This window comes from Berghia stephanieae, chromosome 2 (assembly GCF_034508935.2).
Source record: "Berghia stephanieae isolate SIO BIC M18660-M18661 chromosome 2, UCSD_Bste_1.3, whole genome shotgun sequence".
In the NCBI taxonomy this organism is placed as follows: Eukaryota; Metazoa; Mollusca; class Gastropoda; order Nudibranchia; family Aeolidiidae; genus Berghia; species Berghia stephanieae.
Window position 1 is genome coordinate 36,529,155 of NC_088361.1, and position 14,949 is coordinate 36,544,103.

Consider the following 14,949-nt stretch of genomic DNA (forward strand, 5'->3'; position numbering starts at 1 on the left):
CTGTGCTTCTCAAATATATTTTACTCAAAGTTTGCACTATCCTTTTATATCTGGATAGAAATTTGACCGAACAAGTTCTTATATTATCACACTCTTTTATGGAGATGTGATATTAATATTACGACATACGCGCTTTTTAATTTGTCGCTGAACCGGCCAACATTTAATATTTTTATGACACAGTTTTGGCCTTCTCTGTGTTATATTTAGTTTGTTACTGAACTGACTGGTATAACATAGTTTTGGCCTTCTCCGTGTTATACTTTATTGAGACATATGCAGAGCAACAGATCTGCCTTCTCTGTTTTATGATTTTATTGATCTCTTTTAGATCTGACTGACATTGGATAAATGTGCCTTCTCTATGCAATGATTTTGGTCACCCGTTTACGGACTTACACAGTACAGTTACCTGCACCATGCCTTGCTATTTTCCGGCCCCGAACTTTTCTCACACAATCAACCCTGCATTGTGCGAATAATAACAAGTGACAATTTGCGACATGCCATGAACCATAGTGAGTAGTATTCATAGAACGACTGATAAGCTGTCATCTGCATTTTTTGCCAAGTTGGGGCCTAAAAATTGCCAAAATTTGCCAAGCAGACTAAGCCTCCCTGTAAAAATTAACACATTAATGGAAAAATAAATATAAAAGACATATTATTACACTTAAAGAAGGCTGCATTTATTATTTTCCTCACTGTAACGCGATTTATGCACCCAAAATTTCAGACAATCACACTCACACACACAAAATACACACAGACACATACTGTGGAATAGAAATAGAACACTTACACTGGAGAACATTCAACTCAGTCACACATAGGGCCTAGTCCCTCTCATTCATAGTATCAGTTTTTTTATTTTATTTCACACCTCCAGATAACCGGTATCTCAAACGTACACTTCTCTCAGACTCATCAAAGGCCTAGTTTTCCTTTACTACTCAAAAAAAGAGGCATCACTGAACTTATTGTAGTAAAGGAAAACTAGTCCTTTGATATTGTCTTCTGTGAGTCTACGCCTTCTAGAAGACAAAACAAGATTATATATAAAGAAAAACTTCGTTCAGCATTAGCTGACGAGCATGTTGAGAAGGCATACCGGGATGCCAAGGCAACGAGAGCTAGAACATGATCTGCCACAGACTTCCAGAAAAGAGTCAGATCAATGATTCAGTATCGGACTCTCACAGCACTGGGCTCCAGTTTCTCAATATATGTCATCTGCATTATTTGGGGCAAAATTTGGCAAATTTTTGTATAAAAAAGAAAGAAAAAAAAGAGAAACCTGGCTTGGAATTTTTAAAGGATACAGTAGACTCCGGATAAGACGATGCCCAGGGGAACCGGAAAAAAATCAACTTATCCGAAAGTCAACTTAACCGGAGTGTAATCAAATGAGCAAAAACGCATGTAAACAAAGCAAACCAATCTAGAATAAGTATGGGCCTTCATATCACGCGATATTCGCAGTCGTTGCTTGGTCGTGTTGAAATATCCAGAGAAGTAGAGGTCCCTGTAGTGGTCATCAGAGGCTCCTACCCCTAATAGCCCGAAAGAGGAATCAGAATACATAAATTCGGAATTTGAGATAAAAAAAGCGGAATCAACTTACTGTTATTGACTATGACATGCTTTGCAACAGAAAATGTAATAGACAATCCAAAAGTACTCAAATGATAAAATATGAAATGGGATTTTCAGTCCAAAGAACATTCCTCTTATGCCTTGCAGTGTATCTGCATACACTGCAATTCCTATTTTTTGTCATCTTCCTCAGCATGAGTTGACAAGAGAGTCTATGAGAGATAGACAATTAATGGCAACTTTTGTTAATTTTTTTTTTGTGGCAACTTTTGGGGGGAAAATGGCAACACACGCAGATGCTAGGTTAGTTAGTTACCTGTCTGAGGTCAATGAAGGTTTACTGATATCAGGCAATGTTGTGTCCAATAGGAGTAATTATGGATATTTATGGTCTTATAATATGTTGAAGTAGCCCGGGAAAACAATAACAAGTTGTGTGTGACTCGTGACGTTGGATCTAAGTGGTGTTTTGCTGGGGATATTTCCACCTTATATTACTTGTAACATTTTGTTTCATTGAAACGCATGCCCCGGGTCAGGTGTCGACTCATTGTTCGAGATTTTGTAAGTCTGCGAGCAGTTGTATTTGGTCTGATGGTGATTTGATGTGTCTGTACAGAAGAAGAAGGAGAAGAAGAAGGAGAAGAAGAAGAAGAATTTTTTTTTAAAAACAAAAAACATTGTTATCAGTAATAATAATAATAATAATAATAATAATAATAATAATAATAATAATAATAATAATAATAATAATAATAGTAATAATAATAATAATAATAACATGATAAAGAACGATAATAAAAGCAGTTCTGTTGGCCCTCGAGGCCATGTTCAATTTGGTTACAGCCAAAGTGCACATATTTGCAGATCTGATAATGTAACCAAATTATGGGCTTATTTTAACATTGTTGTAAAGTACAATATTTAGTGTTGGTCCGAGAGTATTTCCTTTACAGTAGTGAGCCAATAACAATCTGGATTTTCAGACCTGCAAATTGGTACACATCAGTTAGAGCAATAATATCCCTCCCCCCTCTCCCTCTCTCTCTCTGTTTGCCTGCCTCTCTTCCCCCCCCCCCCCCCCCCCCCCCTCCAAACTGGCAAACAATATTAAGTGTGGACAGTGGCTGAATGTGTGACTGGTTGTGGAAGATCATGGTCCTGATGTCTCCTTAAAATGCATTACTCAATTCGGCTATAGACAGTGAAAGATATTGTAAGAGAGTTAGTACAATAATTATGCCTAACAAGTGACTGGTACTGTATGAAATGGAAAAATGGTTCCATACGACCTGATTGGGGAAAAAATTAAAGATTGTGAAGCGTATTGAGCATGGTAAATCCATGGAAATGCACTATATAATTGTTCCTATTTATCTGTTTATTAATTTAACATCTTCAAGGGTTATATGAATGCAAAGATGATCACCGACAACTTAGGGTAAGAGGAAGTCATGGAACATCATGGTCTAGGCCTGATGAATGTCTAAAGTGAGAGGTTTGCCGACAAATGTGTCTTAGCAAATCTTTCTTCTCAGTATATGTCTTTCCACAGGTCATACATTCATATGGCTTTTCACCAGTATGAGTTCTGATGTGTCGTTGTAAATGTGCACTTTGAGCACATGCCTTTCCACAGGTCACACATTTATATGGTTTTTCTCCTGTATGAGATCTTATGTGTACTTGTAAATGTGAAGTCTGAGTAAATGCCTTTCCACAAGTCATACATTTATATGGTCTTTCTCCCGTATGAGTTCTGATGTGTTTTTGTAAAACTGAATTCAAGTTAAATGCCTTTCCGCAGGTATGACATTCTAATGGTTTTTGACTTGTATGACTTCTGATTTGTGCTTGTAAATATACATTCTCACTTGCATGACTTCTGACGTGTGCTTGTAATTTTGAATTCACAGTAAATGCCTTTCCACAGATCACACATTTATATAGTTTTTCTCTTGTATGAGTTCTGATGTGTAATTGTAATTTTTGATTCACAGCAAATGCCTTTCCACAGGTCAGACACTTATATGGCTTTTCTCCTGTATGAGTTCTGATGTGTACTTGTAATTTTGAATTCTGAGTAAATGCCTTTCCACAAGTCACACATTCATATGGTTTTTCTCCCGTATGAGTTCTGATATGCACTTGTAAATTTGTAATCCACATAAATGCCTTCCCACAAGTACCACATTTAAATGGCTTTTCTCCTGTATGAATTTTGATGTGTTGTCGTAAATTTGACTTGCAGAAAAATGCCTTTCCACAAGTAGGACATTTAAATGGTTCTTCACTTGTATGGCTTCTGATATGTGCTTCAAAATATGCTTTCTGACAAAATGCCTTTCCACAGGTCAGACATTTAAATGGTTTTTCATCTCTATGAGTTACTTTGTGTACTTGTAAATGTGATTTCAGAGTAAATGTCTTTCCACAGGTCAGACATTTAAACGGCTTTTCTCCCGTATGAATTCTAATGTGTACTTGTAAATGTGATTTCCGATTAAATGTCTTTCCACAGGTCAGACATTTGTATGGCCGTTCTCCTGTATGAATTCTAATGTGATTTTGTAAATATTTATTCTGAGTAAATGCCCTTCCACAAGTCACACATTTGTATGGCCTTTCTCCAGTTTGGATTCCTGAAAGATTTTGCGACTGTGAACTCATAGTATTTTGAGATTTTGCATCAACTTGAGGCTCACCTATTTCATCGAAGTCAAATCTTTGATTTGGTCTATTGTGATTTGTAGAAAGATGTCCCAAAGTTGTATCATGAATTTTCTGAAAATCAGTGCCAGACTTGTGCCATTCCACACAACTGTCTGTAGTTTCATCAACGTCAATTTCAATTTGGATGTCTTCGTGACGTCCATCGTTCAAAGGCTGGTTACAGCTGTCAACATTGTTGTTATCTGTAAAATAGATAAGAGTATTCTTACCTCCACAAAACAATAACTAAGAAATTTATTGAAGTGATAAATTATCCCAACTGAAAGAGTTAAACATTTGTATATATTGTAACTATACTCAATGATGCCAAAACTCCGATTGCACCGGATAAAAATCCGGTCTGGAGCAAAACATTCCGGGTTACCCCTTTTTTTTTTCCAGTCACTTCTATTACAACCACCATCATCAGATCATCACTACCACTACTAATACAACCACCATCACCACATCATCTTCATTATCACTACTACTACAACCACCACCACATCATCATCACTACTACTAGAACCAAAACCACATCATCATCACTACCACTACAACCACCGCCACCACATCATCATTACCACTACAGCAACAACCACCACCATCATTACCACTACATCATATCACCACTACTACTGCTACAACCCCCAACACATCATCATCACTAGCACTACTACAACAACCATCATTATCACTACCATTACCACCACATCACATGTGTGTGTGTGTGTGTGTGTGTGTGTGTGTGTGTTGGGGGGAGGGGGGGGGGGAGATTGCTGTATCACAACAATCATAAATACCACATAGCCAACCATTAGCAAACCATGGTGGGTGGCATTGAAAATGCAATGAATGGCGAAGTCAAAAGAATAAGCAGTATCATACTGTGTACCTACTCCTGCAGTGTAGATAGCAACACATATTACAATACAAGCATATGTAGCTGCCAATATCACTGTCAATCATCGGTGGATAAAATCAACAGGCAATTTTGTATTTAAAACCTTTAATTCATTTAACACTTTGCCCCTTGAATAGGTTCACAAAATTCTACCAAATTTCCTTGCAGCAAGGAGTGCAATTCCGCATAGATCATGTGATATATGTTTTTTAAAATGAATTGTGAAATAATGTCTCTTACTATTTTGATGAAAATAAAAGGATAAGAGGAGAAAAGAATATACTTCCATAAAATTTACAAGTTTGCACTTTGTTAGTGAATTAACTATAATTAGTCATTTGAAGTTGGAAAAAAAAATGCTCCTTTTCATCACAACCTACATCTTTATTTACCTCATTTAATTCTTCTAACATGTCATCATCAATATCACTTTCATCAGAATAACCATCAATTACCACTTTTAAGGGTTAATTTCTTATGCTGGCTGAGTGAATTTAGTTCGAGGAAACCTTTTTTGAGGAAACTGTACTCGAGTGTATAACTAACATAGAAGATTTTTTTTTTTTTTTTTTTTTTACATCGGAAGAAAGTTAGTGGATTGATTGTTGACCAATATTACTGGTGAGGTGGAAATCTGAAAATGGTCGAAGAATTTGCAATTCTGAATAACAACATCAACAACAAAAACAATACCACAACATTAATGACAATCTGGAACATTGTCCTGCCATATGGATGGAATTCTAGAAAAAATACTTGGCATAAGAATGATGCAGAGTTCTCCTGTCATCCATCAAGGGAAAGCAAAACATTTCCTGAATTTCATGTCGCGACTTCTATATTTAGTTCTGCTAGATTGGACCACGCAAAGTCATAAGTGATCATTTGTATTAGTATTGCATTGGATGTCGTTTCACAGTAACCAAAATTGTACACAATAAACTTATTTTGGACGACTATAATAATATCACTCATGCTCTGGTTGCAATTGGTTAATAATAGTTGATTGGAAAGCCAGTGAGACCTAATAAACTGGAAACAATAGATATAAAATAAAAGCTGTACATTGAGCATTATTATCTCTATGGAACACTGCTTTTTGGTGTAATAATACATTATGTGTGTAAGAGTACGGATACTATAGTAAAGGAAAAAAGCAATATATTGTATTGACACAAATTTGGCATTTTGCTAAAAAATAACAAATACACACAACCTCCAAAAAGATCAAAACAGGCAGCAATGAACATTTCTTTTAGAGTGAGAGATTCCAAAATTCAAAACTGGACAAATATTCACTGATTGTAATCAACCTCATCATTAAAATACCTTGTACAGTCTTCAAGACCATAGATGTGACCTCTGACCCCAAACCACTGGAAGAGAATGACTCCTCACAAATTGTTTTAAAACCCTGAACTCCTGTGTTGACATTGCAGGGTTTCTGAAAAAGAAAGAAAATATAACAAAATGAAAAGATAACACAAAGGTACTGATTATTTAGATCTTTTTTCAGGTCAGCTACTTTTACTGCCACCTTGGTGTACACCAAACTTTGTAAACAAAGAGGGACTGGCACCGTACCTTGCCAGATATTCTTGAGTGCATCAGATTTGCTCTACTTTAGAATTATGAAGTGAGGATAACATATCTCTCTTTTTGTAAAGGATATAATATAAATTTATACTTCCATTTCGCAGACATGAGACATGACACCTATCTGTCATGTAAACAAATGGATCTTGTTGATTTTGTTGTGATCAATTAAATAAATACTGAGAGCTGAAAAGGTTAATATGGCCGGACAACCACTGGCACAAACAAAACAAAGACAACTGGTCAATTGTCCATTTGAAAATTAAAAAACATATGGCTAGTTAGAAAGCCTAGTAATAAAATTGGTAACAAGTACAGAGGGAAATGACAAAGCATTCAATTTTTTACTAACATTGAAATTGGGAGACTCCTGTGTTAAATCTCTCTTACTTTGTAATTTGCAATCATCCCCCTCATCGTCATTATCAACATCAAGATCATAAACATCATGACATTACATGTAAAAGAATGATTATTATCTCACCTGAGATTTTGTTCCCATTGATGACGTCACTGCAGTAAGCTTTGTTGTTATTGTGTCTTCAAGTTGAACTTTATCCCTGACACCAATGCTCCGTGAGCCTTCATCTTCAAGTTTAACATGGATATCATTAAATTGAGTACAAGTGTGGGAAGAGTTCTCTGCTTTGCTGTCTTTATCTTCAAGTTTACCACTGACATCAGTGAATTGTAAATAACTGTGGGAAGACTTTTCTGCCTTGATATCTTCATCTTCAAGTATAACATTGGCATAATTGACTTGTGAATAATTGTGGGAAGACTTTTCTACCTCAATGTCTTCAAGTTTAATATTGACATCACTGAATTGCGGATAAGCGAGGGAATAATTACTTGATTCATTGTCTTCGTCTTCAAGTTTAACATTGACTTGCATCACCTGTGGATGAGAATCTGTTTTGTTTTCAACTTCTACTGATCCAAGTTTAACACCAACATCAGAAGACTGGCATAAGGTTTTTTGTGATGTTTTAGCTTCCATGAGTTCTTAAAGGGCAGCTGTAAATAATGGTACGGAATTCTCTGTCCCTACAACAGCTCCCAATAAGACATTAAAATGTGATGTCTTAGAATGTACGAAATCTTCATGTAAAAAGCCACTCAAGTTTGTCTGGTTCAATCTCATAAGACCCTTTCGTCTTTACTTCTCTAGGCAGGATGCACTGGGAAAAAAATAACAAAAAATGTTAGAGAAAATGGAAACGATGTCAACAAGTGCTTGTTTTGTTGGTACTGACAGGTTATGTAAGCATGTGTCTTTCATTGGTCTTTGTTCTTTTCAACTTGATAAAGCTAGGGGCATATAATCATCGATTTCTAAAGGTTAAGTTTGGAAACATAAAAATCTCTTTTATTTAACTTATTAAAAACTGTGTCTAGCAATAACAAGAAGGTGACCCAAATTTTATTTCCCAGACCTTTTTTTCCAGGCTTGCCAGATTAATTTTGTAAAATATGCAAAGCATCTCAAAGAAAATGTTTCACAAGGTTTGGAAGAACTAGTGTCCTTATTTTGACATCTGTCACTCATAATGAAAATGTTATAAAGGAATGGGTGAATCCCCCACTTCTTCCCTTCCCAGTAGACTAATGTCCTCTTCTTCCACCATCAGAAATAATAAAAAAATCTTCCCAATAGACTATGGTCCTCTTATTCTCTCTTCCACCATCAGAAATAATAAATACAAAATATACAATGTACCCGATAGCTACGATATATTATAATATGCAAACAGACATAGCTGGGTACTGCGATTCCCTGCCATCTTGTTTGTCTACACAGAAACCATGGTCAGAAGGTTTAAAGTGTTCCAAGGCTAAAAATTAGACAACTTTTTTTTCTCTCTGATACCTGAACTGAGCCACATTTTCAGAACCATGACAGAAGAAGATGGCCAGATTTCTTTTATGATTAAATCTTCTTATCTACTTAGTGTATTTTTATTGCTTCGCTTCATAAACAATACTCAGTCATCTAGTATCATGTTCTGACACTAACTTTGTTTACATCAACAAGTCATAGAGAATGATGCTAATAAACGATTTTATAAATTCGCTCAGAAATTACTCTGTAGATGAACCCTTCCATGTCAACAAGAAATAGCCAATGAGAGCAAAATCAGCCAGCTAAAAAGATGTACTTTTTTTGTGAACAAAGTTGTGAAGAATTCAAAAAAGTTGCAAAGAAAGTTATGTTTTGAAATGGAGGTACGTTTTTGCACATAAAAAAATACTCTTTAAAGTGAATGCATGCTCAAATATAAGGGAAAAATCCCGTAAGCTCCTCTTTCAATTGCTTTGTTTTTATTTTTCTTATTTTTAACGGTTTTACGGTGATCGCAACACATTAAAGTCATAACAGCGCCAGTAAAAAGGAAGAAAATGGAATAGTGAAAAGTCCTAGAATTACAATTTAAAGCACCCAAGAAAAGGTAAGACAAATGGGAATTGGTTCAAATTGGAAACAGATGTAGATGTAGATTCCAAGAGCACACTATCAAAGTACTTAGTTTGGAATCATCTAAAAGTCTCATCCAGACACAAGCATAGGTCCCGACTGAGAGGAATCCACTCAAATGTTTACAAATCATACATAATATTAATATGTAAACAAAACATATTACAATGCATAACAGAGATGATTTACAAGACAAACTATATCATCTCCAAAAACTTAACTATCTCTATACATTTGACTGTTTCCTTCCCAGATAAGGTATCCAGCCAGGGCCAGGACTAAACCAAGTAATCTTATCCTAAGACTAAGACAAAGACAGAAAGCCTGTTGGAAAACAAATGTAGGGGCATAGAGGACACAGGAAGTGCCTCCCTCCTGTGGGACCGTATAAATTGTTGACTTTTTCTGAACTTTTTCCTTTATTTTACATATCGTGAACAAGATTGAGAAATCCGTTCACGACACTGCCTCTACTCTATGGGAGGTGACGAACCCCACCCAGTCCTTCAATTAGTTTTCTCTGTGGATCTTTGTCAGTGTTTATTTATTCATCCATTTGTCAAATATCTTGTAACTTACACTAACCCCGTCTAATACTAATATTATTAGATAATACTGGACTAGGTGCCTATTAATAAAATAAGTACTGGTTGAATACAGAGAGAAAATTAATGACCAACTGGTAATGGGATTGGGGTGTAACCAGCGACTTCTCATAAATAGACGTTGGGGGTAACCATTAACATCTCCACAACCCACAAACGACCGAGGCGCTGGACGCAGGGGAGAACATGGTGATACGAGATCATAGAGAAAAAGCCGCCGGCTCTTGGGTTGTGGAAATGGTTGTTGGGGGGTAGGGGGGGGGGGGGGGGGGAGTGTGTGTGTGTGTGTGTGTGATTATTCTGTATAACCTGAGTTAGATACGAATTTTTTTTGGGTTCGTGGATAGCTCATAAGGTAGTCACGCTCTCACTAGCCAGGCGGAGTTGGCGTACAAATAAGGTCGCGGGTTCAAACCCCATCACCGCCGCAAATATTTTTTATTCTCTATTGTCTTCTGGCACTTTTCTACTCACTTCATCTCTTATTCTGTTTTTAATGACTTAGATAGATACTCATGAGTCGTGTGTGTGTGTGTGTGTTTACAAAGACCGAATTAACGGGAAGCAATTCAGACTCGGGGTCCGAATTGCCATGGGAGGCAATTCAGACTCGGGTCCGAATTGCCTCCCATGGCAATTCGGACCCTGTCTGAATAGCCTTTTCCGTGTCCAACTTCCAACCTTGAGCTAAAAAAAGACAAACCCTATGACTATGACCACTTAGCACTACGTTTGAAGAACTAAAACAAAGGAAAATTTAAACTTTCACTATCGAGGTTGTTCTAGAGTTTATAATGCTAGATAGATAGTAGTTACATATCATGCTACAGTACAGGTCATTAGCTGGAGGCAGAGGTCTAGAGGTTGTTTCCCTTCTAAGGCTAAGGGCCTTAGTTCGAGTTCGAGGAGCTTACGCAAGGCCTCCCAAAAAAAAAAACAACTTTGATTTTTAAAAAAATAAAAAATTAATAATGGAAAAATGAATTTCCTGCCTTGTGCCCAATTTCAATTCTAGAGCGAGCTCGCGATACACTTTCCAGGAGTCTGATAAATTAATGTGAGATCCTAGTGAGTGAGGTAGTTTGAGCACTTTATCATCCTTCTCATACTCTCTCATTTCGCATTTTAAATTGACTTATTACCTTTCTCCTCCAAATTTTCTTCTGTCATGAAGTACTTATAGATAGAACGAGGTTGCCTTTGTTATTGTTTGTTTCGTTTTTTCTCCATCCATATGAGGTATTCGCACTTAACTATTAACCAGACTAAACGGTCAAGGTAGGTAACACATAGTTTTGTGTCACTGGCGGTCGGTCTATTGAGCAAAGTTGTTTTGTGCCGCCCTATAATTTTCAAATTTAGCAGATACTGCTTTTTGTCTCAATTTTTGCCTATGCTGATTTTCGTTAACACTCTCTCCTGTCTAACTTGCCATGATTGGTACCTGTAACTACTGTACGAAGGTTGTGCGTCGTGATGGACGGCTCTCTTTTTCTTGTTGCCCCACGCGAGGCGAGATGACGTGCGACAATGAGCTGAGGGTGGGGTATGGGGGCTACCATGAGCCAAAAAGTCAACAGGCCGCCCAAGCATTTCATTTAAAAGATTGTTTTCTTCTGTTTAAAACCACGGCTATCCACTTCCCACCAGAAACAACTGATACTCTTGACTGCTAAAATAACTAGGCCAGGCCGGCAAATTTAGTTTTGCACACCTTGGGGTCTGACTTGGGAGAAATCAAAACCATATCAATTTTATCATTGAAAGAACAGGTTTGTTGTAATCAAACCATACGGATGAAGAAAATTACAATAAATATAGATCTTATGCTATTCGTTTTTCTCAAATGGATGTTAATCATCAATACGAATATTACACAAATCATTCACCGAGTAGAGCCCCATGATGCTATAAATAAGATTCCCAGTCCATTATCCCGAGACACACAGCAGTTCAATTTGTAGTTATTAGTTATGTTATTGTCTTTGGAGTAGATAAGAAGTGCATTGAGGTTGGATTTTCTATTCCTTCTATTAATGACTGTTATCACAGTTGATTTTCGAAGGAAGAAATTTATATGGCAGTCTAATTGCTGTTGTCATGTTGTTCTTTAAAAAAAAATGATATTCACAAATCTCAATGAACAGACGTGTATCGCAATACATACCGAAACAACAATGAAAGGATCCATAGACTTCAATGATCGGATGTTATACAATTTTTACTGTAGAGGAAAATCGGCAAATGGACCTCTTTTACATAATATATGCCCGTCGTAAATGCCACTTATGTGAGTATATCTCTTCAAAATTCAAACCACACATGACCCCCCCCCCCCCCCCCCCCCCATTTTATTTTAACACACAATATACACACCTTGGAACAAGATACACACATTCTAAAAAAATAAACCCACTAGAACATTGATATTGAGCAATTTCCGCTAAGTGAGCTCAAGACACTTAAAAAGGGCTCCTAAGCCAAAAGCAACATGAAGACGAGACATGATGCCTGTTGGGCGAGATAACATTTTCCTCCAACATAATCAACACTGCTTCTGGTCAGGTACCTACTCATTTTACACCTGAGTACAGTGAGATAATGTTTTCGATCCATGCCGCCTTAAATAAACAGCCAGCAACCGCCCCTGTTTTGTGTCTTGGTCCGTAAAACTTCCGTCCACGAGCGCGCACTATGACTATGAACGAGGCTTTTTTTTACTTATTTCTATTCTTGAAGTTGGAGCAGGGTAGAGTAAAAACAACTACAACAACAAAAGCATTTATTATTCGCATATCACTCTGACTCACTCTACTTGGACTGTAACTAAATCTACACATGAAAAAGAACCTCGGTAGTTATATTTATATTACTAATTACCCTTTATGTGTACACTGCATAATATATGTACGTTCACTAAACATACACCATGTAAATGTGTGTATGCATATAATATAATATAATATAATATAATATAATATAATATAATATAATATAATATAATATATATTTTATATATATATATATATATATATATATATATATATATATATATATATATATATATATATATATATATATATATATATATTTGTTCCCTCCCGTTATCCCCATCCGACTTCCTCCCCCCCCCCCCCCTCTCCTCCATCTTCCATAGCCCCCCCCCCCCCCCCCCCCCCCCCCACACACACACACATGCCCCCTTCCCCCCAAATAAAAAACAAAAACTAAAATATGCACACCCGGTCACACTGTATGCACACAGACATTTCACGCACTTGCAAAAACAAAACAAACCAGAAAAAAAACAACTCATAATGAATCCACGGGATTATTCTTCGACCAAGAAGAACTGATCCAACTGAGGAAACACCTTGAGTATAGAAACAGCTGTCTTGGACGAATGTGAGTCGTTTTTTAATCATTATATATATCTTCTTCTTCTTCTTCTTCTTCTAGGTTCCATGCCTGGTCCAGGCTTCGGATACTGCATGAATTATCTCTCTCCATTCCTCCCTGTCTCTTGCTTTTTCAAACAGCTCTTGGATTGTTAGGTTGGTGAAGCCCTTCAGTTGGTCTATGAGTGTTTTTCTTTGTCTCCCCCGGGCGCGTTTACCAGGTATTTTTCCACAACTTGCCAGGTATTCCTTCTTATCTTTCCTTACTATGTGTCCGAAAAAGGATAGTTGTCGATCCACTATTAAGGGCATTAGTTTCCTTTGTTGGTATGTTTGTTTTAGCACTTCTTCGTTCGTTTTGTGTGCAGTATACGATATTCTCTGCATCCTTCTCAAGCACCACATTTCAAAAGCTTCAATGTTCTTTTGTGTTTCTGCATTTGTAGTCCAGCTTTCGCATCCGTATAACAAGATTGGCCACACGTAGCACTTCAAGACTCGGAATCTAATCCCGAACGACATCTGTTTGTTTTTCAAAATGTTTCCCAGGTCCATGAAGGCCTGTTTGGCTTGAGTTATTCTTGCTCGTATGTCTCGGTTACATCTTCCATCTGTTGTCACTATTGAACCTAGGTACTTAAAACTTTCTACGTTGGTAAGTTGCTCGCCGTGAATCGTTATATTGCAGGTGTTGTTGTTTTCGGGGTTTTTCTGTATTACCATGCATTCCGTTTTGGTGATATTCACTTCCATTCCCTTGGCTTCACTATCTACTACCACTTTGTCAACAATCTTTTGAAGTTGGATTTCTGATGTTGCAATGAGTACCGTATCGTCTGCGTATCTTATATTATTTATGTTGTGACCTCCCACTTTTATTCCCTCCATATTATTTATGCCCCTCATGATTGTTTCTTGGTATAGATTAAACAGATCTGGTGAGGCAACACACCCTTGACGGACTCCTTTCTTAATAGGAATGGAATTTCCTGTAGAGTTTCCGATTTTGATAGATGCCTGCTGGGTGTAGTATAATGTTTGCATGAGTCTGAGGTCTTTCTCATCAGCGCCAATGGAGTGCAGTTGTTTTAGTATTTCTTCGTGGCGTACTCTATCAAAAGCTTTTTTGTAGTCGACAAAACAGAGGTATAGTGGGGTCTGAACCTGTATAGCTCTTTCACTTAAAACACGGAGGAGGTATATTGCGTTCCTTGTCCCTCTGTCAGGTTGGAATCCATATTGTTCTTCTGCGATTTCGGGGTTAATCTTATTCCTTAGCCTGTTGATAATTATACGCAACAGTATTTTGTTGATGTGGCTTATTAAACTTATAGTTCTAAAATTTTCGCATCTGACTGCACCTGCTTTCTTTGGTATTGCTATGAAAATAGAGTTACAGAGATCTTCTGGAATTTTCCCAGTATTGTATATATTGTTGAATAATATGTGAAGTTCATCAATTGCTAGATCTCCTAGGCTTTTTAATACCTCTACAGATATTTCATCAGGGCCTGTTGCTTTACCATCCCTCATTCGTTCCATGGCATGTTCAATTTCACTTTTGGTGATGTTTGGACCGCTTAATGGTTCTTTGAATTTCAGTGGTGGTTCATTTCTATTTGGATCATTGTACAGTTCGCCTATGTATTCTACCCATCGGCT

General features: G+C 37.0%; 1 protein-coding gene across 1 annotated transcript; it reads right to left on the reverse strand.

The window, feature by feature from the left end:
* Positions 1-2,963: 2,963 nt before the first annotated feature.
* Positions 2,964-10,946, reverse strand: LOC144964804 (uncharacterized). The gene is made up of 4 exons (XM_078899441.1): positions 10,882-10,946; positions 7,293-7,989; positions 6,542-6,656; positions 2,964-4,511 (listed from the first exon to the last, which is right to left on the reverse strand). The coding sequence occupies exons 2-4, from the start codon at positions 7,806-7,808 to the stop codon at positions 3,049-3,051; spliced, it is 2,094 nt and encodes a 697-aa protein (XP_078755567.1). The 5' UTR covers positions 7,809-7,989; positions 10,882-10,946; the 3' UTR covers positions 2,964-3,048.
* Between the last annotated feature and the right edge of the window lie 4,003 nt (positions 10,947-14,949).

What these genes read in the sequence shown, in the direction of transcription:
- LOC144964804 (XM_078899441.1), bottom strand. Translation starts at nt 7,808, where the DNA reads ATGGAAGCTAAAACATCACAAAAAACCTTATGCCAGTCTTCTGATGTT. An exon ending in CAATGGGAACAAAATCTCAG is followed by an intron (nt 6,657 to 7,292) that starts GTGAGATAATAA and finishes TTTCTTTTTCAG; the next exon opens with AAACCCTGCAATGTCAACAC. An exon ending in GGTCTTGAAGACTGTACAAG is followed by an intron (nt 4,512 to 6,541) that starts GTATTTTAATGA and finishes TCTATTTTACAG; the next exon opens with ATAACAACAATGTTGACAGC.